The sequence below is a fragment of the Mauremys reevesii genome, linkage group 6 (assembly GCF_016161935.1).
Source record: "Mauremys reevesii isolate NIE-2019 linkage group 6, ASM1616193v1, whole genome shotgun sequence".
Taxonomy (NCBI): domain Eukaryota; kingdom Metazoa; phylum Chordata; order Testudines; family Geoemydidae; genus Mauremys; species Mauremys reevesii.
Genome location: NC_052628.1, coordinates 85,315,294 through 85,341,645, shown reverse-complemented (window position 1 = coordinate 85,341,645; position 26,352 = coordinate 85,315,294). Strand labels below are relative to the sequence as shown.

The 26,352-nt window shown below is 41.7% G+C and overlaps 1 protein-coding gene across 4 annotated transcripts in view; it reads right to left on the bottom strand.

Annotated features, from left to right (window-relative positions):
- The window catches only part of GOLM1 (golgi membrane protein 1), a 51,975-nt gene extending 26,573 nt beyond the window's left edge, over positions 1–25,402 (bottom strand). Inside the window, exons 1-4 of one of the 4 annotated variants that reach the window (XM_039545609.1) lie at positions 23,570–23,679; positions 22,214–22,314; positions 13,960–14,107; positions 11,419–11,598 (exon numbers count right to left, since the gene is read on the bottom strand). In XM_039545609.1, the coding sequence (XP_039401543.1) occupies positions 11,419–11,598; positions 13,960–14,107; positions 22,214–22,278 (393 nt within the window). In that variant the 5' untranslated portion in view covers positions 22,279–22,314; positions 23,570–23,679. Of the gene's footprint in view, positions 1–11,418; positions 11,599–13,959; positions 14,108–22,213; positions 22,315–23,569; positions 23,782–25,317 lie in introns of those variants that run through there. The other 3 variants (XM_039545610.1, XM_039545608.1, XM_039545607.1) reach the window with 3 other exon arrangements.
- Positions 25,403–26,352: the final 950 nt, after the last annotated feature.

The window sequence follows — 26,352 nt, the reverse complement described above, 5'->3', positions numbered from 1 at the left end:
AGCTGGATGACAGTTGCTACAGTGACTGACAGAGATTTGCTGGGAGAAAGCATGTCTGTGTAGGAACTGTTGTCCACATCGGGGAGACAGAAAGCAATGGAATGCATAGCAACATCACTGAATTGGTGGGCAGAGAATGACTTACCCTAAAGAGAACAGTAATTCCTGCTAGAGAGTTTTCTAGTTTCACAGATTCACAGAAAAGGCCAGAAGGGTCCATTAGATATGTTCTGACCTCCTGTATATCACAGGCCATTATATCTCACCCAGTTACCCTTGTATCGAGCCCAATAACTTGTTTGGCTAAAGCATATCCTCCAGAAAGGCATTCCCTTGTAACATTCCATGTTATCTGTCAATTCCTTCAGCATTTCCCATGACAACAGCCAACGCTGTATTAAAACCAGGCTAACACAGATCCGAAAAATGAAAAATTAGTTTACTTGCTTTCAACACTGACTGTACACAGTGTATCTAATACGTAAAGAAGCATTGTTACAAGAAATGGTAACAAACAAACAAAAATACCAAAGCAATTGGCTGAAGTAGCATTTTGTAATTTATCTGTATTTTCAGAGTAGTTTTCACATTAGGGGAAAAGTTGCTGTATAAGCAATTAAACTGATCAGACATTAACTAGACTTTTTACTATTATAGTTTATTGGTTAAGACTGCAGTAGTTCCCAAAATACCACAAGCTCTGGTCTCACAGAGTGTACAGTAATGAGACAAAAAGGCAAGAAAGAGTGTGTGGGACAGATTTACAACACACAAGCCAGGAGAGATCAGTGAGAAGATAACCACTTACCTTATGTTTACATATTTGGTGGCTACTGAATTTTATTTATTTAAGTTAAATCCTAAAATTCCCTTCCTTCACCATTCACCACACAGGTCTATCCACCATTTGTCTGGCAACATTCTGCAGTTCTAGTGTCTTTATGCATTTCTCTCTCAGCATTTTGAAAATGATTTGAAGAGGCACGCTAGCCATATAGCCTTTCAATCCTAGGTCATGAGATTAAAACATCAATAGGTGAAATCATTCCTTCCCCCACCCCGCCCAATGCTTTCAAGGTCACTGAACAAATTTTCTCTATTGTATTTCCTTTAGGCTTGTCAGTATGCTGCAGACTCATTTTACACTTTTGAACAAGAGTGCTGTGTGAAAAAAGTCTAAAGCAATTTTCAAGCCAATAATGGAGCATTTAAGCCATACAGTTTTCCACTGAACTTTAGCATTCATTCTCTCTAGAAGTTACAGCCTGTTCTCAATAAAATTAAACGCTGAATGAAACAACTCTTTGGAACTGACTGAATGATTCAGACAATTGATAATGGGAGACCAAGCCCTTTACCTCTAGCTCAGTGTTTGGATTGTGGTCAAGGCTGTTGGACATTAAAAAAGTCTTCAGTCTACAGCTTCTGGCACCTATTCTGCATGACAGCAGTCAGTGGTTTCAGTTCATCTCTTATTCCAGAAGTGAGCCACAGAACACATCACAAAAACCATCACCACAATCGGCTCATTTGTCAACAGTCTCAAAAAAGGCACCAAGGAGACAGTGGGCATAAAAAATAAACTATCCTTCCAAACCTGCAAAGCAGTGTGCGCGCGCTTGCGCTGTGTGTGTTCTGTGGACACAGGATTTTTGTCATCATTGTCATCAATCTAGCATATGTATTATCGCTACAGTCAATTACAAGTAAAGAAACATTTTGCAGTATGAATGGAATAAAATGTACTCTGGTCAGGGGTTGCTATAACTCGCTATAGCAATCGTTGTATATTAACCCCTTTTCTCTTGTCAGCCATTTTACTATACATGTGAAAAGGCAGAAATTTTCACACGTGATCTGAATTTCCATGCCTTGGAAACCTATGTATTGGCCTAATGCAGGGATTCTCAAACTTGTTCATAATGCAAATACATTTTAAAAGAGATAATCTCCGCTCCTATTTATGAGTATGTGGACCATCTCTGTTGATGTACTTTCCCCAAGGATGAGATTTCAACAGCAGTTGCTTAAGGGAAAGTATTTAGTTTATTTTAGCTTCTTTTAATGCAGTTTAGATACTGGAACATGAGAGACCCTGTAACACATGATCAGCCAGCTTTACACAGACCACCAGCATGGGATCCACAGACCACCTGAGAACTTCTGGTTAATTAATGCTGTGTTTGACGCCCATTTCTCTATGAAAGAAATAAAAGCCTCTTTTAAGACAACATAAAAAAAAAAAGACTGTAGGAGGAACACTGACAAGTCCATTACTTTACTGCTAAATCTATTGTAAATATAAGGCTAACTTTTGGTCCTGCTGAAAAAAGTCACAATACATTCAAAGTCATTTTGAACTGTAATTAAACTAGAAAGACCATAATCAATTAAAGCTCTGCTTGCAGGTGTAGTGGCTCAGAGGTTTATGTTCCAATCAGCCATGTATAAGGACTTGTCTACACTTCAAATTTGTTACAGGTCAACTTGAGATGTTTCCTGTTAAAATGTCTTCGTTCACAAACAAAATGTTTTGTTGTATATTAACAGTGTTTTAATGTGTGTTATCAAACCCTGCTTTGGAAGCAGGATTTCTTGGATGTAGATTGAGTTTACCCATGGCAAAGCAGGTGTGGTTATAACCACATCCTGTAACAAGTGTTGTGCATCTGTCAGATCTTCCTGCCAGTATCCCAGGCTGCTTTCTGGCTCCCTGGGTCAGCTGTGTCCTCTCTACAGCTCCAGGGGTCATCCTATCACATCACCATTTCAATAGTTGCATACAGCCAGGTGCAGTTCTTTAAAATTCCAATTTGTGGTGAGTTCACACATACTTTTGTGTTATACTCCTGATTACTCCCCGCACCACACCATACATTGCCTCCTTCTGCTGCACCATGGTCCCAGACTGAGATTCTGGACTTTACTGAGCTCTGGTGAGAGGAGCTTTATTTTGCCCATCTGTATCTTGGCACAGGTATACAAGCAGATACTATCAAGACTCTGCAGTGCTGCAGTAAGGAAAAGGAGCTCTGAGCGGCCACAGATATGTGAAACACAATTTAACTGTACAGAGAGGTACTACAGCCTGCTCTTGCTATGAAGAGCTTGACCATATGTTTGCTAGACATGACACCAGAGTTTGATGGGGATTCCCTGACTGAACCACAAACCCTGGACGTGGGTGACGCAGTGAGCCCAGAGAACCAGAGTGGTAAAGCTCCAAACCACCTCTGTGTAGAGCTGGAAGATGAAACCGAACCACAGGGGGACACTGAGGTGTTTGTATAACTTTCTTCTGGCTCATGGGCTCATACTTCCCGCCACCCTTCCCCATACTCAGTACTGTACAAACTCTCCATTCCTCTTGGCACTATTATGAAAACACAAACCACAAACTTGATATGTTCCAGCCTACACCTCTCATCCTTCTCCCTCCACCTGGTCAACTCCTGCACCCTTCACAAAAATGGTGGCACTGCATAGCTTAACAAGGAAGGTATTTATTTTAAGTTACCTTTTTTCTTATTCCTCCTCCCCCCTCCACACACACACCATATTAGTAGAGGAAGAAAGAGGAAAAACAGCATGCAATAGGACATTGGATATAGAAAGGCAAAGAAGTTCCGGGAGCACATGGCCTTCTAAGTTTGCACAGGAGTATGATTGCTCAATACAATTTTTAATGCTAACAAAGTTCACCACTGTTGTAAGCAGGTGCAATGCTATTGACATAAAAAGATTCATGGGTGAATTTCGCCCACAGTGTTTGCTATTTCATGGCAAATCAGAAAACCAATATTAAAGAACGTATTTGTTGAGTGGCCAAATAAAACAGGGATTACCTTAACAACATCTCTGAATGATTAGTTAAATATGCAGAGGAACAGCTACCGGAGAGGGAAGGAAAATAGAACATAGCAAACCCATTATTTCACCTTTACATTTACTGATATTCAAACTAGTACTGATCCTTATTGCCTGGAGGATCCCTATCAGAATGAGGTCAGACTAACAACAACATACAACTGGTGTAAACAAGATGAGAATAAGGCCCATAACATTATTCCCTTACTTAAGGCCTCTAAAATAACATGACCAAACAACATGATCCAAGCACAAAGCGACAGACAACTTTAAATGTAATTTTGTAGATTTATACCATATCCATTAACATTTGGGTATTAATATTTTATGAGTTTTACGTTATATTTTATGAGTATATAACATTTATCAATTATTCTCTTTGTACACATTTTTTCCATCTGGCTTGAGGGGCTCAGGTTATTACAAAGATTTGACTAAAGAGTCTTTTACAACCATATGAGCTTCCTAATAGTCAAATATTTACAATTTGAGTCTAGATGTACTACAGAATTAGATAATATATTTATCTTTTCTTAATCTGCTTCTAAGAAGGAAAAGAAACCTGCTCAACGTGAGTGTAACTGAACTAAACCAAAAAAATCAGGTTATGAATCTGATTGTTACAATCTTTCACACACACACAAAAAAAGGCAGCCAATCAATAGTGTCAGTACTGAGCAGTGTGCTTCAAGAACACATCAAAAATATTTATAAAAAAGGTATTTAAAAACTAACCAAGTTAATGCAAGTGTACTGCATTTTCTTTTCTAAGCCAGAATAATTTGATTGTACCTTGGATACCCTCTCAAAATATCCAAAGGGACTAGTCCATATTATTACTTAGTGATGCTGAAAATTTTCAGAATTTCTAATATGAAACTGCTCATGTAATTAATTATGAGGAGACAAAATTATTGAGTGGAGAAGTTAAATTCCCTTTTCTTCCAATCACGTAACTCAGGGAAATAGAAAAGTTTTCAGATAAAAACACCATATGCCAAGGGTCAGTTTGGCTCATGTTCCACAGACCATTTTAAAAATGGAGAATTTGGCATAGTAAACAACAGGGTAACAGTAAAATTAACCAGGACTATTGCAATGCACAATCCCACATGAAGTTACTGCTATTTGATTTTGTAGAAGGCATAATAGAAAGATTTTCAGCACAAATCTGTGAAAGCATGTAGGTGTGCTGTGTGGGGTACACCACACTGAGCCACAAGGGTACGTAGGTATGCCCCCCTGCAACTTCCCCTGATTGGGGCAGCAACAGAATTGCTTTAACAGATGGGACAAAGAGAAGCCAACACACATTAATATATCATGTTCCCTTTTTAATAAGGCTTCAGGACAGGAATTATTACCACAAACAGTTCATCAGGATCTCGGTTCAGTGCTCCCAAATTTAACATCCATACTCAAGTCTCTGAATCAGGTTAGGCTGGTCTCCTGATGCCAGAAAGAGAAACCACCACTCTCTGTAGCCTGCCTTGCTTCTACTCCCCTCTCTCCTCAGTTTCCCATTCCTGTGTTTAAATAGCTCAATCCCAGGGCGGACACGGCCTGCTGGATTATCCCCAGGCTGTAGGCTCCAGCCTGTTCCTTAAAGGGGTAGTACTTTCTTTCACATCCCCAAACTAAGGATGTGTTTGTATTTCCATTAGATTGACTTGAGCTACAACAGACTGGTAACTATAAATATCAACTGGCAGGAGAGAGAGTGTGTGTGCGTGACTAAAAAGCATATGCTAACCGTTGTATTTTCAATAAATGCCGCATATTTGCCTTCTCCTATAAAAGATCCCGCGTGCTTTGTATAGCATAACACCTGTTCTCTTCAGTCTATTTCTGTATGAATTGCCGTAAGTGATTTGCCAAATCTAGACTAATCCTTGAAAATTTGAACAGTTCTAACAGGAAAGACTGAGAATGGAAGAGAGACGGGATCTACAGCCTGATGGTTAGGGCACTCACAGTGGATGTGGGAGATCTGGGTTCAAGTTCCTGCTCTGATTCAGGCACAGCAGAGACATATCTCCTGCATCCCAGCTGAGTGCCATAACCACTGGGCTACTGGTTATAATGGTCTCTTGTCCCCACCCCCAAAATTCCACAGTGAAACCCAAAAAAGTTTAGATGATACTTCCCACAAAAGGGGCAACATTTCCGGTTTGACTATGGAGCACTTTCCAACAAAAAAATTGTTGAAAAATTCCCAACCAGCTCTACTGCCTTCATCTCAGGTGGATCCTCATTCAGCCTGCTGCCTGAACAGCTATTTACCCCTAGCAACCAGTGACTCTCCTGTTAATACCCAGTAGACAACCTCAACCCCTCCTCCCAGCTCCAGCCACCCTGGGGCATCAGTTGTATGCAGCAAGAAGATGGAGAAGTCTTTTGTGCTGACCTCAAAGGGATCCCTGTATAGAGTCTGCCTCTCTCAGAGAAGGCATGGTGCTTTTTCTCTGCCACACTGGGGTAGGGCAAAGCTCCTAACACCCCTAAGCCACAACAGGGCATGGATATTGACAGCATCTGACCCATTTTAAGTCGATTTCATCCCAGCTGACCCTGCTCAAGAGCTAAGGGTAGCCCCGATGTTGTCAGCCTGCTCAGCAAGCCACTCTGCAAGCTGCCATCCTGCAGGTCCTTGGGGAAATGGAAGGAGAAGGATCTCAGTTGCAGATGGGCTCTATTGGGCTTGATCTCACAATTCTTTTCCAAAAATCTTCTGGGTTATACTATCTGCCATCATGGCAATACATATTTGATATGCAATTAATCCAGTGCATAATTAATTCCTGAAAGTTATTCATCCATTGTCACACAGACAGTAGGACAATGAAATGAAAGGCAATATGTCTAGTAAAGAACTGCAGCAATAGATTGGCCTTGCATGTTACCTGAGAGTCTGTTCTGGTATCTACAGCTATCTACAGCCTAAAGATTTGTTCTCTCCCAGGCCCAAGGAACTCTCCCCATTTCCCCCACACATCATGTGCACTGCAAAAACATAAACATAAATAAAAATCCCCCCTCTCTCACGTCAGATACTTTTGGTTTTCAATCAGGTTTTTGTTGAAATGCTGATCATTCATGGAACGGCCTGAAATATGAGTTAGCTAACCATATGGTACATAACTGCCAAAATTCAGGGCTTGGAATTTCTGTGCAAGAGAGCATTTCTTCTGAGAGCTTTCCCCATTTGTAAAGCCATTACTCTTTTCTCAGTCAAAACACTTCAAAATGCACGGGTATGAGAGAAGAAAGGGAGTAATGTACTAATTTATAAGCTCTCCCATAAAGGGCTAAGTGTTCTTTTATGCACATCATTCTCTCTTAGGAACAAGGAAACTGAACTGGACTCTGTTTCTTCCTCCTTCACCATAGAAGGCAGGGTTGGCCTCCATCCAGGGGCGGCTCTAGGCACCAGCAAACCAAGCTGTTGCCTAGGGCGGCCAAATCTAGGGGGCGGCAGGCTGGGCCGGTGGACCTGCCGCAGTCATGTCTGCGGGAGGTCCACCGGAGCCGCGGATGACCGGACCTGCCGCAGGCATGATGACTGCGGAGGGGGCGCTCGTCCCGCGGCTCGGCTGGACCTCCCGCAGGCATGACTGCGGCAGCTCAAGCAGAGCCGCCGGACCCGCGAACCATCCGCAGCCGTGCCCGTGGGTCCGGTGGAGCTCCCGCAGTCATGCCTGCGGCAGGTCCGCTCGTCCCGGGGGTCCGGTGGACCTGCCGCGGGAGCTCAACCGGAGCCGCGGGAAGAGGGGACCCGCCGCGGGACCGAGGAAGGGCGGCGCAGCACACCGCGCTGCCTGGGGCAGCCTATTTTCTAGAGCCGCCCCTGCCTCCATCCCCACAATGGCAGGGAGTTTAGTCCACAGAACCATTCTATACTTCCACTGGAGGCCAAGGTCAATACTGCAGAGCAGCACACTCCTGTAGCAACCATTCTTCCATCAGCTTTCCCTCTCCAGGAGGGTTTCCAGTTTGCAGTGGGGGAACCCATGTAAGCTTAGTCAGTGTGATCTTGTGCTAAGATCACCAACATGGTGGCAGGGGGATTGGGAGAAGTTGGGAACATGGGGCCATGGAAATCAGGCCTCCCCCTCATCCGAAGAGGCAGAGACTGAATACGTGTCACATCACAAACGGTTTCCATGGGAGAGTTGGAAGGTGTAAGAGGCTAGTGCGCGCACACTTTCCAGTGCTACTATGCAGGAATATGCTACTCTCTGTTCACGAAAGCAGAGGATAGCAGAGAGCCTGGTGTGTTAATGTTCACATAGCTTGGGCTACAATCCTGGCCTTGTAGTTTTAACAGCAGACCCAAGGGGAGTATTCCATTACTGAATGTTAAAAGCCTGCATTTTAGAAGGGACCATTTAAAGGAAAGTATTTTGGAAACAGAGGTCTAACAATCTTCCCACAGTTCAGAGGGAATCTACCAAAGGGAAGGAACTGTAAAATGCAAGAGTTCACATTACTTCAAAATATCATAAGCGCTGATGTCTATGCGTTAGGCAGAGTGTAATGTCATTTTTCTGGCAACATTATTTGACTGGGCTTCTTGAGGAGCACAAATGGAACATGGATAGATGCCAAAAATAGAGAGGGAGGTGCTGTACCTAGCATTACAGAGCTGTGTGTTCAGAGATGCAAACAGAGGTATCTTCACTGAGGAAAGTAAGGGCAAATGGGTCCCACAGGACCCAGCAGTAGCTGCAGCCATCACTACTAGACAGGAAATCTGGCAACAATCCAACCACAAGAAAGTGCTCACTGGGATTCTGTCTACATTAACATCTGAAATAGTGTTAACACCTTTCTGGAGCATTGTGTTTAAAACATCCTAGGATTAATTTCAAACTGGAGCAAATTTCTTAAATAAAATATATAAAAGTACATAATAAACCTGGTCTGTTAAGCTTTTTCAAGGAAACCAAAACTTAACAAGGTTTTTAAAAAGTACATTGGAGTGCAACAGGAAGCCAACACTATTTAGATTCTTAAATCGCCTCCTTCACCATAGTGTCTCAATGCCCGCTGCTGATTTTTGTTTGTAAGTGTTACAGCTCGTAACTTACGATGTATTTTTCCATCCAAAGGTTTGAATAGCAAACTATGGTCCAGAATAAGGTGCCATACAATTTCAAGTGGAGCACAAGTCTATCTTAATACAGCTCTTATACTTTCCTGTTTAATCAGCTACATCCAGTCTGCTGAGATCCGGTGGTCCCTGAAGGCCATAACTCAGAGTGTAGGTCAGAAGGCACTCCCTAACAGGAACAATAACCCAAAAAGGATTCCCATTAGCAGAAGTCATCCAGCAGCAATGTGGGGAAGTTACTACTGGATCAGGGATGGTTCCCCAAAGGAAGAAATCTTTGAGGAACGAACATCTCCCTAGTGAACTTTAATAACAAAAGGCTCAGAAAAGCTATATTTAAATGATGTCACAATATTATTTTAAAGTAGATGTGTGTGTCATTTTTCATATAAAGAATTTTCCATCTGTTAAAGAAGAATTGTCAGCCCCAAGCATTCAAAATTCACAGATTCTAGTTCTTCTGTAGAAGTATCTGAATACTTCTGAGCTTTTTTGCTAATCATATTGGGTTTGGCGAGGGGTGAACAATGTGCAAGACCTTCACATACATACAACAATCATTACACCTATTTACGCACAAGGGAATACAAACATCCTTGGAATTCTTGCTGCTATTTTTATTTTAGAAGTTAATGTAAAGGCCATAAGGCCAAATATAGCAAGTATAATGGTACTAAGCTATTGTCAGTTCCAGGGGAAATCATCACTCCTATATTAATGTCTTGGATCAGCAATGCACATTGTGGTAAAGGCTGGGATTCAGTGTAGCTAGACCTGGTCATTCCACTGTCAACCAGATTTTTATCTTGAGGCAGCTGTTGAGAAGATGGCTTAGTTTAATAAGCATGCACAGCGTTTTTTAGAGACTTCCATCAGGCTTTTGATTCAGTGCATCTACAAGTTTGTGGAATCTAATAGGCAACTCTGTGTCCCTGGCAAGACAGCATCATTGACAGAAGAGCTCTATAATGGAATGCAAAGCATTGTTCAAATTAATGGTAGATACAGAGAATGGTTTCCTATTTCAATGGGAGTTTGTTCAGCAAGGCTGCATCCCGTCATCATCATTGTTCAATATCGGCATTGACTGATTGGTGGATAAGCTTGAGGAGGCAGTTGTCAGTGGAGGGTAGCTGAGCACCATTCTACTTTGAGATCTTGAATATGCTGATGACATCATCTTGCTGGCTCAATCTGGCATATGGCTGTAGCTGAAGACCAATCTGGTCAGGCAAGAGCAGCGCACATCAGTCTGACTTTTTGTTCAGTTAAAACAAAGTCCCTGGACATTTCCATCAAGCAGCCGTCAGCTCGAGATTACAACCCGGATGAGATATCGAGCATGTGACAACTGTCAAATATTTGGGCAGAGTCAAAGACAACTTTGGAAGTTGTGAACATGCCTATAACAGCAGATGCTACCATGTTTCCATCCCTGCAGTGGCCTCTGTCAGGATATCATGACATCAAGCTTGCCAAGAAGCTGCAGAAAACCACAGTTACACAAAGGCTGCTGCATGTGAAAAGAAGGTCTTGAGGAAGTCTGAAGACCACTGCACTGATATTTTCAATTCTTGTCATATTCATCAGATGCTCCATAGCAAGTGGCAGGACAAGATCAGAAATGAGGATATTCAAAGCTTAACCCAGCAACCACCTCTATCAGCACCAGCTGGATTTCACCAGCTTTCTTGGTATGGGCATATTATTAGAATGGAAGACCAATGAATTCTAAAGTATGTTTACCAAGGAAAGCCCCTACATGGCCGGTGATCACATGGGCACCAAAAGCTTTGGTGGCATGCTAAGATTGGCAGTGATGGACATAAACTGAATATCCAGCCAGACTACCTTAAGAACCGAGCCAGAGATTGATCCAGGTGGTGTTCAGCCTGCAAAGAGACCATGACGCTTTGGGATTTACCATCATGATGAATAACAATGTACACAGAGGTTTTTTGACACAGAAAGGACCAGCATAGGATCATGAGGCCAAGTTAAGTTATTTTTATCACTGACTTCAAAACAGGAGCAGAGTTTGGTCAATGCTGAAAATCCCACCTGTAACTTCTAAAGTTCTATTTAGCAACAGCATCATGTGCTATATTTGTTATATTATAACTGCATGTAACGCATCCATGAGACACCAGATTTTGGTGTATTGCCCTCCATTTTGTCACCCATGAAGGATTATTTTCTCCATTACAAATTTTTCATCATCATTTCTTTTACAACTCTGAATACTAGAGATCTGTGTTAGAATTCCATTTTTTGAGCACTGCACATTTTGCCACTAGTAGTGATGTCTGCATGATTGCTTTTGTATTAGCTGAAAGATTTAAATAATCCTACTTCCTTACAGAGAATAGTGTGGTAAGAATCCCACACATGAGAAAGCTTAAGACTAAGGTCAACAGCACATCTTGAAGAGGTCCTACCTTCTCATCCTGGTGCACTTTATTGACATTTTCCATCTGAAAACCGTGGAGAGACTGGATTTTATCAATCTGCTCACGCTGCTTCTCTAGCTCTCCTTGGAATTCGTTCTTTTTGAGTTCAACAGCCCCTCTCTCTGCTGCCGCCCTGCGGACTTTCCTTTCTAGTTCCATAATCCGACTCTGAAAGGAGGCAGACAAACAAGAGATAAATATAGATGGTTCCTTTAAGTTAGTGTTACAAGGAGTATTTCTTTGTATGATCTGACTTCAAACTTTCTGTGAAGAAAAAATCTGATTCACCTGTTACGGATTTTCAGTCTACCACCTTCATCTTCACTGGCTACTTTTTATATTGCATTTGTGGAGTGCCCCTCATCTCAAAGTTGTTGCCTAATCCATTGAGTGGTTATTGATTTTTAAGAATTTCCAATTTGTCACTGATTAGATTTGAGGGTTTAAAAGGCTCTGGTCCCAGAATCAGGCACAGCAGAATTAAGTTCTATGTCTGTTTGGGAACCCAAGTGTGCACAATGACAACATTCACACTGAGGGCAAAGCAAAGCTTTTAATATTTTTATTAGTATAATTAATAAAAACAAATGTTTCAACCCAAATAAAAACACTTAAGCTAGTGTCTTACAGAATATAGGTCTGTAGGTTTCTTGCATTGCCTCTACATAAAATAGCTCTATGGCCTACAAAGAGTATACAAACTAATATGCCATTTCTATTAAGAGGCCACTTCATCCACTAGTGAAAACCAGTAGCTGTTTAACCACACACAGCAATCTTATGGAACAGTTTAGGGCAGGGAGCAAATACCACATATACCTTATATCTAAACCTGCATGAAGAATGTCAGTAGAGATTGAAATATTCAAGTTGGTTGGACACCACAGTTAAAACCCCTACCCTCGCAAAAAGTGCTCTAGGGTCTTTAGTGATTAAGTGGTCAGAATGTATTTAGGTCTCAGAGGAAAGAACACCACCACTCAGATCACCAATAGCTATTTCTTGAAGAGCTACCCAACCTCTCACCCCCCCCATGCAAGTACTGCCCCAGCGTGACTTTCTTATTTTGTGTGAATAGGTGCTGGATGGCTGCAGGGCAAAGATACATATTTGTGAAGAACCCAACTTTATGAATATGGGAAGTTTAACACTTTTTTCTGGATCGCTTCAAGACCATACTGAGAACCAGTGGAAGATTCAACAAAAGAAATATCACCATCATATATAGAGAAAATGTCAATGAATTAAGTCTGGGGATTTTTTTTTTTTTGTAAAGAATTGATTCAGTTTTTGCAGGACACTCTGGAGGTACCTCATATGTTCTGTTGCTTGTTCTCTAAGAGTCATTTATATACTTCCTTCTAATTTGTGTAACTGCCAGAATCAGTAGAGATTTTGGGGAGGAGGGTGTACAAATTTCAACAGCATTTGTCAAGCATATTAAAACATCTACAGCCTCAGACTGAAGCTTATACTCAATCTGGACTCTAACAGGGTGTATCAAAATCATCGTATCTACTGAGTCTTCAAGGGAGAAGCCTTGTTACTCCACTATGTGCCCTGCTAGACAGAGCTATGTTTAAAGAAGCCACTTTGCAGCTGGGGTTAAGCTCCTACATTGCAATTACCATAGGAGATGAGAGAATGGAAAAACAGAGAAAAATGCTCATGATTAAACCGCAGGAGCAGAGAAAACTCATTCCAACTTAGTCAGCATGGCAGTAAGGTCTTGCCAAGAAAGCGGGTGAGTAAATAGAAAGCGTTTTGAAATGTAATGGTAAAGACTCTAAGTGCAGCCCAACCCATAAGATCTGAATGGTGCTTTTTTTCAAACTGTTGCCAAGGCACTGGGATGGTTTAATGGAAGTAAAGAATTTTACATTTCCTTTGGGGAAAGGCACTGCACAACATAGGCAATCAATAATGGCAAACTCACCTCTAGGTTACTGAATCAAGTGTGATCCAGGATGGTAATGACTTTTGATTCTTATGTCTGATAGAAATAAAAATCTGGGAAAGTTACTTTGCATTTTAACTTGCCCAATATCAACTGCTGCTTGCCTTTTTATGCAACTCTATAATGTCCTAAGCAGCAAGGGCAGCCATAAGCCCAAATGCAGGAGCAGGCAAGGAAAATTTTGGAAGACAAAAAAGTTGGCAGTAGCTGATGAAGAGCAAAAATGTGGTGTTTCAGTGGTGATGTACTGAAAGAACAACAACAACAAAAATCAACCCAAAACCAAACACCAAACTTGAATATTTAATAACAAGAGAAGTTTATCACGGAGCTATAATAGCAGTATAAACCTGCAAAATTACCTGAATGGATAGGACTGGCTAGTGCAAGTGCAATACCTTTCACAGATACATCTCTTCACCCCTTTGCTGGGAAGCTATTAGGAGTGGAGATTCACAAAGCAAACACAAAGTTTTGCCCTGTTTTGGTTTGTTTTCATACAGTCCACAAGAATAAATGCCTTTAGCAGCCATATCTATTTGAATCTACAGGAAGGAGTACAAGAATACTACCTGTAGATCAACATTGCGAGAACTTGCAATCCAGTAATTGAAGCCCAAAACGATCATACAAGCCACAAGCGCAGCTATTAGAAGAGGTGGAGATTTCATCCCTCGACGGCTGTTTCCTAGCCCGACCATTTCAAAAGACTGTGGAAATCTGTAAATTAAAATAAATAAGTCACATTACATACCTCTTTGCTAGGACAATTTCATGAATATATCAGACTTTCCCTGGACTCAAGAAGAGCTGTGATTCTACAATAGCTCAGTTAAGTAAATAAGAATTGGAGTATACCCAGCAAGGAAAGCATTCTCCCCTGGATTTGTAACCTGAAGATCACAAGGCCATACTGTGCCATGCGTTTTTATGGCAAATTTCATTGGATTTCAATGTGGAGTACTCCATAAAAGCCTGGTGAGATAATAAAGAGCCACAATAACTGTCATACTAGAACAAGCCATTGTCTACCTAGTGAGTTAACCCCTCTCTGGCAGTGGCTAATGTTGGATGCTGACTGGGCAATGCTACTCCATTGGCAGAGGGAGGAAAGGGGAAGATTTTTTTGGTATCTCATCCCAGTTGGTGATCAGTTTAGTCTCCAATGCAGTAGGTTAACTTAGGTCTTCATTTTAAAATTTGTCCAAGCTAGTATAATTTCAGATTCTTTTCTTGGTGACACTGACTACTCCAGCTCCTTTCATCAGGAGAGAATATAGAGTAATGTTTCTTCCTGATATTGTGCTCTTCTCCTATGTTTGCAAAATGACAGATTTAAACCTTCCTTTTTTGCAAGTTGTAGATTCTGGTGGAGCAGGTTTGGCATTTGCATAAAGGACAGGGAATGTTGCTACACTATGTGCCATGTATTATTTGCAGGCATGAGGAGAAAAGCGTAACAATGACAGAATTTAAACATCTTGCCTAGGTCAGATGTGAAGAGCTGCCTTAGGATACCTCTTGGTATATGAAAACCTCATTTGAGAATTTTGAAAAACATGCTTTTTAAAAAGTGTTATGTAGTTTCATGTATAGTTTTATCACTCAGAATTAGCTTTGTGTTTTTTAATTTACTAATTTAATTTACTAATAATTAAATCCATTAAAAAATAAATAGTTGCCTTTTTATTTCACTGGAAAACACAGCCTTTGCAAATAGACAAATTACCAATGTCATAGTGAAGTTAATATATACATCAGGGATCAGCAACCTTTCAGAAGTGGTGTGCCGAATCTTCATTTATTCACTCTAATTTAAGGTTTCATGTGCCAGTAATACATTTTAACGTTTTTAGAAGGTCTCTTTCTATAAGTTTATAATATATAACTAAACTATTGTATATAAAGTAAATAAAGTTTTTAAAAATGTTTAAGACACTTCATTTAAAATTAAATTAAAATGCAGAGCCCCCCGACCTGTGGCCAGGACCCTGGCAGTGTTCGTGCCACTGAAAATCAGCTTGCGTGCCGCCTTTGGCACTCGTGCCATAGGTTGCTTACCCCGATATACATACTGAGCCACTATCATGACTGAAAGAATGTGTTGATCAGTGAATTAATTCCTTAGTTCTAGTAATCTGTGTGTGATTATTTGACAGATGTAGATTATACACTAGAAAGGCATGACTTTTCATTTGAAAAAAAGATTAAACTGCTCTAAATGGGGCTATTCATGACATATTAGAGATCTGCTCCTTTGAGTGCATTCCTCACACCTCACATCTTATTTTAAAAGACCGAAACAACAAAATAAGTGAATGAAACATTGTATTTCCACTTAAATGCACAGAAACAAAGAACACAAGTTGACCCTGAAGAAAAAGACAATTGCTTTAGTATCGCAGCTAAATAAATATTTTACTAATATATCTTCCCCCCGCCCTCCAGAAGATACCTACATTCTCTAAATTAGAACCGATGTTTTACTGATACTGGAAGTTGCTATTAAAAAGCTATTAAATCAGATGTGACTGTTTTAGGGACAATCCTGAAGTTCTTAAGCATCGAGATAAAACTTCAATTGACTTAAATGGGCACATTTAATTAGTAAGGTATGCAGGTTCAAACCACACGCTGCTAACACTTGGTCTGTGCATCTTCTCATAGTTGTAAGATATTTAACAATTCTCTTGTGCAAAATCAGATAGGAATTACTTCATTTTAGCACCCAGTGCTGTTTCTATAAAATGGAATATTTTGATAAATCTAGGAGCAAAGAGAAATGATCACATTATGTGCAAAAAACAGCTGCCCATAAATATATCTCTTCACAAGATAGCGTCTGTTCTTAATGCCCACATGAGGTCTAGCACAAGAGGGCCCCAGTCTCAGTTGGAATCTTAAGGCATACTGTAATCGACGTAATAGTAGATTTCCTACATACTGAACATCCATTATACTACTTGTACCAAAACACTCGAGAATCAAATCAAAGACAACAGTCACCGAATAAAGTATTTTCTCTGAAAGAAGCTACATCTAAGATTCTGTGCGGTGCTGGAATTTCACAAACAGAAGTGAGCCTAATGCGGTGGGTAAGGATAGCAAACACAGAGTTTGGGGACATTGCCTCAATTTGAAAGGGATGGATTCTCTATTAATATTTTGTACATTCTCTGAATAGGTGTGTTTTTAATAAAGAGACCAACTAGCTAACTTGCTATCCCGATGGGATGCAATTCCCAGTGTCTACCTTATTAAGTATTTAATGATGGTGGAAATTCCCAGCAGATCTATGGATGGAAGTAAACCAAATCACAGAGAGGGTGAAAGAGGACATCAGCAGCTAGTGAACAGCAGAGAAATTGATTTTATTGCTTACCAGTATTACAGTGCCCAATAGAGCCTGCTTTTAAAATAGTTGGCACAATGTTTAAGGTTTTGTTGTTCCAATTAAGCAACACCTGTTCTTTTTTCTTTCCCCAACCTCAAGAGGGGTAGGGGAATGCACAAAGTACCAGACTACTTTGGGGTTTGAATGGCAAGTAGGGCAGAAACAATGCCAGATAAAGTTGTATAAGCCGGTATCTGTCCTGTCTTTGCGGCAACAGGAAATAGTGTGGTTTCTTGAAAGACTCCTGCCTTCCCTCCCTGCTATAAAAAAACCCATGTGTGGCTTAATTGGAACAACAAAGCCTTAAATATAGCCAGCTGGCTATGGGAGCACGTCACATGTGCAAGGGGACTGTGGCACCACCAAACAGAAGTCAGCCATTGGTTTCACTGCACGTGGCGCAGGATCAAGAAAATCTACAGCACAGTCCCAAGGGGCCACCACAGGCACTGTGTAGCTACACGGAGTGGAAGCCATCACGGAAGGAGCAGCAAAAGGGGGAAAAAGTTTATAAAAATGAAACACAGAAGATGACACAAAAACAACAAAGCGATAGGGGCCAAAAGAGACAGAGACAGATTCAGTGACAATTTAGTCAGTCCATGAAGTGAAGGGACATATGGGAATGTGTGTCACTATGTAGTGGAATGCTACCTGTCCTTCTCAAGGGAGGCTAAAGCAAAGCTGTGGGAAGCCTTTACTCCTCTTACATAGCATTTGGAAAAAGTCAAAAAGCTCTCATCCGTGACGATGATAAGAGGTGGCAAGAGAGGGATGATTTGCACTGATACATTAGTTAAATGAAATGGAATATTTGTTTTTTTACATATATTTGAAATCTAGCTTAATATCACCTCAAATTACAAGCAAAATGAAACTTTCGTTTTTAACTTATTCTCTGTATTTAGCTATATGCTTACTCGTTTGCTTACTTGCAAACACTGAAAGATTATACAATATGTCACGAGATATTGCAAAGCATATTGCAACATTCATTCCAATTATTTCATAAATTGTCATTAAGTTGGTGGGTGGGGGATGTGGCAGTTTGAGGTAGAAGAGACAAGTCATTTTGCAAGCCAGAATAATTTACTTTGGAGACAGACTGTCTGACTAACTGCCAGTAAGACAGCCACACTGTTCAAATGAAGGAACCATAAATTCAACATGCACCTTCCCATGTGGAATGACTAGAAATCTCAAAAAAGGATTTCAAAGGATTTGATAGGTTGTTACAATGCACAAATTTGATAGCCCATTGCTTATATATGGTTCTCTCCAGAAGTCCTGATTTTACCATAAGAACTGCATTGTTAATGGGTTTGTCTCTCTGGAAACTCCATAAAAGGTTGCTTGGATTTAAACAGTTAATATTCATGGAAACATTGTTTTATACTTGTGTGAGAGTTTAGTGTTTATATTAAGTTAGTATCCCAGATTCCAAATCAGGATCAAGGCCTTATTGCGGAAGATGCAATCAAAAAAACAAAACAAAAATCTTACCACATGAAGACAGTCTTCTCCCCAAAAGCTTACAGCAGGGGTCGGCAACCTTTCAGCAGTGGTGTGCCGAGTCTTCATTTATTCACTCTAATGTAAGGTTTCATGTGCCAGTAATACATTTAACGTTTTTAGAAGGTCTCTTTCTATAAGTCTATAATATATAACTAAACTACTGTTGTATGTAAAGTAAATAAGGTTTTTAAAATGTTTAAGAAACTTCATTTAAAATTAAATTAAAATGCAGAGCTCTCGGACCAGAGGCCAGGATCCAGGTAGTGTGAGTGCCACTGAAAATCAGCTTGCATGCCGCCTTCGGCACACATGCCATAGGTTGCCAATCCCTGGCTTACAGGCTAAGAAGACAGACCTGAAGGGGGTCACTTTAAAGTTTTGAAAGTTACAAGAACAGGATCCCAAACTACTAAAAACCAGAAAATTAATCAAAAAGTAAAATAACATTCTTTTACTAGGAAGCTATTATTTTTAGAACAAAGAAGGACCCATGGTTAAAAGCAAGCATTCCCAACAGAGAATGAGGGAAAAAGGACCCTTTCAGTTAACAGACAGCACAACTTCCATCTTGAAAACAGCAATAGAGATATAGTTTTACTCACCAAATGGGCAAGAGTCTGTTAAACTGTTATCTCTGTTTATGCCTGCTTAAAGTGCCTAAATAGCACTGCGTATTTGTAACAGGTTGTTACACAGCTAAGCAAGCAGCCTAGGAAATGTTACAAGCATGACTATATAGATATTAATTTGTACAATGTAGATGTCTGGTGGTACAACATATAGTTATTTCAATTGCTGTGTAAGTAGTTTTTTGATTCATAAGTAAGCAAGTCACATTAAGTAAGTAAGCCAGCCTCATCACACAGGTATTATCATGAGATTAATGTGTCCAGTTACCTGCATAAATATATACAGGAAAACACTGAGAAAACACATAGCAAGAATCCAATTTGTCTTGTGAACCCCAAGTTTCACCTCCCTTAAAAACTACAGTAACTCCACACTTAACATCCTCTCGATTAACGTTGTTTTGATGTTACGTCCCTACTCCATTACAGAACATGCTCGTTTAAAGTTGTGCAATGCTCCTCTATGTCGTTTGGCTGCTTGCTTTGTCCACGGCTGGCAGCCCCCCTATCAGCTCCCCTATGCCCCTCCACAGCGCCTCCCACCCACCGGCAGACCCCAGAGGAGTTACCGTACTTGCTTACAAAATAAGACATAAAAATATAAGGGTCACAGCACACTATTACGGAAAAATTGCTTACTTCCTCATTTTTACCATATAATTATAAAATAAATCAACTGGAATATAAATATTGTATTTATATTTCAGCATATAGAGCAGTATAAACAAGTCCTTCCTGTGTGAAACTTTAGTTTGTACTGACTTTGCTAGTGCTTTTTATGTAGCCCATTGTAAAACTAGGCAAATATCTAGATGAGTTAATGTACCCCCGTAAGACCTCTATGTATCCCCAGGGGTATGCATACCCCTGGTTGAGAATCACTACTCTAAAGCATCTGGCAATAGCCACTGTCCAGAGTGCATGTCTTTAGGAGGGCCACTGGTTTGATCCAAGATGGCAGTCATCATAAAAAATATAAAAAAATAAAAGAATATATCAAATGTTGAGTGATGTAATTGAGTCAATATTTGTTCAAACTATCAAATGACCCCTTTTTAAAGTACACAGGAAATGAATGGGTAACATTTAGAGAGCATAGCAGATTAAACTGCTTAACATTTTGATCATTCCAATGAAAGCATCATATGAAACCCCTCTGTGATTCACGGGCTCAGAGCCATGATAAAACGTCACAAATAGCTTATTAAAATAGCCAGGAAATACTGAAATGTACTATTCCTTCCTCCTTTGTTACCAGTACTCTATTACTTTAAATCAAGGAATATTTATTTTCTCCTTTAATACCCTCTGAGGAAGGTATTTTAATACTCAAATGAGGAAGTAAGCAATGCCAAAAGTAGAACTAATTGCTTTAACAATTTTGTCCTCCCTATACTTAACAGATAGCAGAACCTAGAGAGGTTTGCAGCTCAAAATAGTTTGAAATTTCAGAATTACATATACCTTTCAAAAATTAACAGCCAGTAAAAGTATTTTCACAACTGATTTAGAAAATCCAACAGCAACTGTTGTTTTAAATAAATATTCCCTCTGATTTGTTTGCAACATTGAGAACCTGAAAGTGAAATTGACGATGAATGAAAGCAAGACTGAATAGCTTAATTGCACAAGCAATAACATTCAAAAGAGTAAAATCACCATAAATAATTCCCGTAAACCCGATTTCTTATGTTTTCAGTTTTAATAACCTAGGGTGTGACTAGTAGCAGAGAATTGGAAAGTTTTATACAATATGATTTTTACTTTTAATGTCCCATTGAATACCATCTAAAATGGAATCTCACAATGCCTCAAGTCCACAAAAATGCCACATAAAACAATGTTAGGAGAGTAAAAGGGATGTCTAGAAAAAAAGCACCAAAGTGATGCTACAGTCTCTCTCTTCTAAAGCCACTGCACATGGCATTTGATTGGCACCACTGGGGGAAGTTCTCTTCTTAGAAAAGCATTAACATTACAACCATTGCATGTTGCCTCTTAACACCTCCTGCTAAGCAAACTTGTTCATTTAAGGGCTTGTCTACATGGGCAATTTACAGTGCTGCAACTTTCTCACTCATGGGGTGTGAAAAAACACAAGTTTCAGCACTGTAAAGCACCAGTGTAAACAGTGCACCAGCGCTGGGAGCTGCACTCCCACTGTTGGTAGCTACACCTCTCGTGGAGGTGGTTTTTTCAGAGTGCTGGGAGAGTACAAGCCACATTAAAACACTGCCATGGCAGCGCTTTAGCATTGCCAGTGTAGATTAGCCCTAAGTGAAAAGGCCCCATCCCATGATCAAGCCAAGTTAAAGACAGGAATAGGCCTTCGAATCCCTAAATTGTTCTGGGTTTCTAGTGTAAGCAAAGACCAGTGTGGCTCCCAGTTGTTTACTTCTTTGTCTAGGTATCTTGAATGATGTCAACTCAACTCAACAGTTTACCAGTGTTTCTCAATCTTTTTGATAGCAGGGACTTGCTGCCTTCTTAAACGGTATCAGGGAGATCTCAGGGACTGGTGCCAGTCCACGGAGTGGTCATTGAGAAAGACTGTACTAGACAATTGATTTCACATGCTTTTGGGGGAGTGCCTTATCAAGTGGGAGAAATTTTAAAAGTAGGAAGTCCTTAGTAACAGAACAGTGGATATTTAAAATCCATGCAACAGTTAGGTTAGGGCAGGGTCCCTAACCCCTTCTTCTTGATAGTCTGGCACTTGTCTTTATTTAATTTCATCTTGTTGAGTTCAGATCAATTCTCCAATTTGTCACTGTTATTTTGAATTCTAATTCTCTCCTTCAAAATTCTTGCAACCCCTCCCAGTTTAAAGTCATCTGCAAATTTTATAAGCATACTCTCCTTTCTAAGTCATTACTGAAAATACTGAATAGTTCAGGACAGACCCCTGTAGGGAACCACTAGAAACACCCACCCCATTTCACAGAGAACCATTTATAACTACTCTTTGAGTATGATCTTTCAACCAGTTATGCACTCACCTTATAGTAATAATTTCATTGAGACCACATTCTCCTAGTTTTCTTATGGGCAAGTCATGTAGGACTGTGTCAAAAGCCTTACTAAAATTAAGATCTATCACATCTACTGCTTCCCCCATCCATTAGGCCAGTAACGCCGTCAAAGAAGGAAATTAAGTTGGTTAGGCATGATTTGTTCTTGACAAATCCATGCTGGCTATTACTTATTATTCTCTAGATCAGTGTTTCCCAAACTTGGGACACTGCTTGTTTAGGGAAAGCACCTGGAGGACTGGGCCGGTTTGTTTACCTGCCGCATCCACAAGTTCGGCTGATCATGGCTCCCACTGCCCGCAGTTCGCTGCTCCAGGCCATGGTTCTGCGAGTGCTTCAGCTAGTTTCCTAAGTACCCTAGGATGAATTTCATCAGGTCCTGTTACCTTGAATACTTCTAATTTAGCTGAATATTCTTTACCCTGCTCTTTCCCTATTCTGAAAGCTGTTTCTCCCCCATGTTAATATTAATTATGTTGAGTATCCAATCACCATTAACATTTTTAAGTAACGACTGAAGACAGATAGGCATTAAACACCACAACCTTCTTAATGTCACCCATTATTAGTTCTCCTTCCTTGCTCAGCAGTGGATATTATATATAAATACACAAAAATGTATATACATGTAAATAAATATGTACAAACACACACACGCCCTCACCAGTCTAAGCAGAGGTTCTAAGGGCTAGTCTACACAGGCAACACGAAAGCGCTCTAAAATAACCACCTCCACAAGGGGCGTAGCTACCAGCGCTGGTGCACTGTCTACACTGGCACTTTACAGAGCTGAAACTTGCTGCGCTCAGGGGGAGTTTTTTCACACCCCTGAGCGAGGAAGTTGCAGCGCTGTAACCTCCCAGTGTAGGCAACCCCTAGTAGATAAAAATAAACATGAAACATTCACAATCTGGCAGTGAACCCCATCTGAAAATTACCATGACTGAGCAAGTTTATTTTTCCAACCACTCCCCCTAGCCAAGTCTCCACTCCACATGCTAAAATCCAGCCTCTGGGTTGCCCCTTTTTCCACAGACCATAGGCAAACCCAGGAGAAAGGATGAACCCCCTCCCCAAATCGCTTTCTGGAACAGAATCAGAAGGGGACACTTTTCCAGAGTGGCCTTGTGGTACTTTGTTTCCTTCTCTTACTTCTCACCATCCCTGCACCAAACAGGGGGCTGCACCTCAGTATAGTTGTCTGCACACTGAAATGCGCCCCCACCCCCAAGATGTGGCTGCATTTCAGTGGTGGGTGAAGAATCTCCCCACCAGAGAGAGAGTCTGCAGGAGCCGGGAAACACGCTGCCAGCTCTCTGCGGAGCTACATGGCAGCTGAGCTGACTGACACAGTCTCTGCGAGGGACCCTATCACATGGGGCTCCCTCCAGCCCGCTCACCGCCCCCCCCCCCAAAGCTGCCGGGGGAGGGGAACCGGTCCCTTTCCCTCCCTGGCCAGGCTGCTCTCCTCGCGCACCTTCCAGCCGAGGCATTTGTGCAGCGGGGAGCCCGGCCCGGGACCCAGGCGGTCCCCGCAGGGATGCTCTCCCGCCGCGGGCGGGCGGGGGAAGGGCAGGAGCCCCGCAAAGCGGCGGCACCGAGACTTGCTCACCTTGCTCCGCCGCTTGCAGCGCTGCTCGCCGCGGCCCGGCCCGCTCCCGGGGCTGGGGGACAGCCCGGCCGGCAGCACCTTCCCGGCTCTCCGCAACGGCCCCCGGAGGAAGGGGCGGCAGCTGGCGGCGCGGCGGCCAGAGCAGGAAGCGCGGCGAGGGGAGCCTGCCAATGAACGGGGAGGCAGCTGGGCGCTCCCAGGCAGGTTGGGCAGCTCCCTCCGCCCCCCAGCCGGCTCCACGCCCACGCCGCTGCCGGGCCCCACGCGTGTCTGTCGCACCCTCGCGGGACAGAGACAGTAGCCAGGGCTCCCCCCCCCATGTGCCCGCTGCAGAGGCAGCCCCAATGCCACGGCCCCCCCGTTGCACCAGCCTCGGGCAGCCGTGCAGACATTGAGGCCCGGCCATATCTTGACCAACACAGACACCTCGTAGCAGGAAATAGGAGGAAACCTTCTTATCTGCCCCCTAGTACCACCACAACGCCCCCACCCCTCCGGCAGTGGTGATTGTGGACAGCGCTCCTGGGTTATGGAGCCCCCTGACATTCTTGGGAGGGTTTTCCAATGTTTCCTTTGGTTTCTTTTGTTTGGAACCTCAGAGATAGGAACACCAGAGATAGGAACTGACCAGTCAACCCGCACACCTCACCTGGGCCTGGAAGTAGGCAATAATGCATCAGCAGAGATAAAAAATAATAAAGCAAATACTGCATGACTAAGCAGAATGCCAAGCAGTGGCAAGTGCGAACATGTCACACTTTAAACTGACATAAAGCTAGAAATATTTAAAAAACTTGACAATGCCATGGTGTTAGCCTCAGCCACATAGGGGTAGAATAGCAGGGTATCAGGAAATCAACCATCACCGATATTCAGAAAAGCCAGGAAAAAATAAAGCGATTTGCCTTAGACGGCGGAGCAGTAAAAAGCAGGTGTATACACCAGGGGTTCTCAAACGGCAGGTCAGGACCCCTCAGGGTTGCGAGGTTATTACATGGGAGTCGCAAACTGTCAGCCTCCACTCCAAACCTTGTTTTGCCTCCAGCATTTATAATGTTGTTAAATGTATAAAAATGTGTTTTTAATTTAAAAGAACGGGTCACATTCAGAGCCTTGCTATGTGAAAGGGGTCACCAGTACAAAAGTTTGAGAACCCAAGATTTACACAAAGCTGCTGATTTTAATAAGGCACTGCATCTGTGATTTGCAAGAGCAAGATCAAAAGGCACGCCTATAACCGTTGTGATAGTAACAAAAAAGACTGTTACTTTACTGAGAAATGTATCCAGACAAAGGTGAGGACAATTTTAAAGCAAGCACACGGTGGCATGGAATACAGCAGTTGGGGATGCAAGGAGTCTCTGACAGCTGACTCGAATGCTACTGGTGAATTTTAAAACACTTTCAAATCATTTGTTGAACAGTACGAACTTACCCAGGACCGAGTGCTTAACTGTGACGAGATGGGCCAGTACTGGCGCCTGCTTCCAAACAAGACTCTGGTAGATAGTTCAGAAAATCAGGCAAAGAATTTCAAATCCAGTAAAGATCGGGTCACAATGATGACTCCCTTTGCTGTTCGTTCACAAAAGTGAAACCTCGCTGCTTTGCAGACCTCACTATGTCAGCTCTACCCATCCATTACCACCGCCAGTGCAGCACTTTGATGGATAAAGGCATTTTTAACAACTATTTTTTTAAAAACTTTGTTCCACTTGTAAAAGACTGCCTTATGTCAAAATCTTTACCTAGCCGAGCTGTGCTACTGATGAATAATGCTCCATCTCACCCTGCCATTGAAAATCTATTGATGGAAGCATTCAGGGTTTGTTTTTGCCACCAAACATCACAAACGGTCAGCCGATGGACCAAGGCATTCTGGAAAACATGAAACGTAGATACAAATGAAACCTCTTATGGCAGTTGTCACTGGGATCAATGCGATTTGAATCTTACAGATTTTTGTAAACAGCTGGCAATCAAAGATGCTGTCTACATGTGTGGAAGTCTTGGAGTGAGATTGGCTCTAAGTCTTTGAGACGCTCATGGAATAAACTTTGACCATGTATTGATAACACTGAACCTGATAATTGGGAAAACAAGGATCAGATGGAAATAAATCAACTAAATTTTCTGAAGAGCGACAGCTTTTGGATATCACCACAGAGGAACAGGAAGGAATAGCTAAACGCAGATAAATATGAGCATGGACACCCAATTCTTAGCGACCAGGACCGGCTCTAGGCACCAGCAAACCAAGCACATGCTTGGGGCAGCACAATTCCAGGGGCAGCATTCTGGGAGGTTTTTTGTTTGTTTTTGGCTTGGGGCAGCAAAAAACCTAGAGCTGGCCCTGTTAGTGACCATGAGATAATTGAATTGGTACGAGAAACAGCAGAGAAATGGTCCAGAGAAATGGACAGTGACATTGATAGTGACAAGAAGGAGGGGGAGAAACACCAAGAAGATCCCACACATGCAAGCAGAAGAGTGCTTCGCTGCCTGTTCAAGCGATTGAAGACAACAGCCTGAAGCCACACCAATGAACCTAATGATGCTTCAAGAGCTATGCACCTTGGCAGCAAAAAAGTGTGTTAGCAACCTCAAGCAGGGTACCAGTAAAGATTTTTTGAAGTCTACATAGTTTATCTTGTAGTACTTAAGCAGGAAAGTTAAGTTTGGATACTTATTTTTAATTGTCATTATAAAGACTAGTGCTGGTATGTTTTACTGCAGTATTCCTTTTAGTGCTATTTGAATGGACATTAAAATTGGTGGGCTTT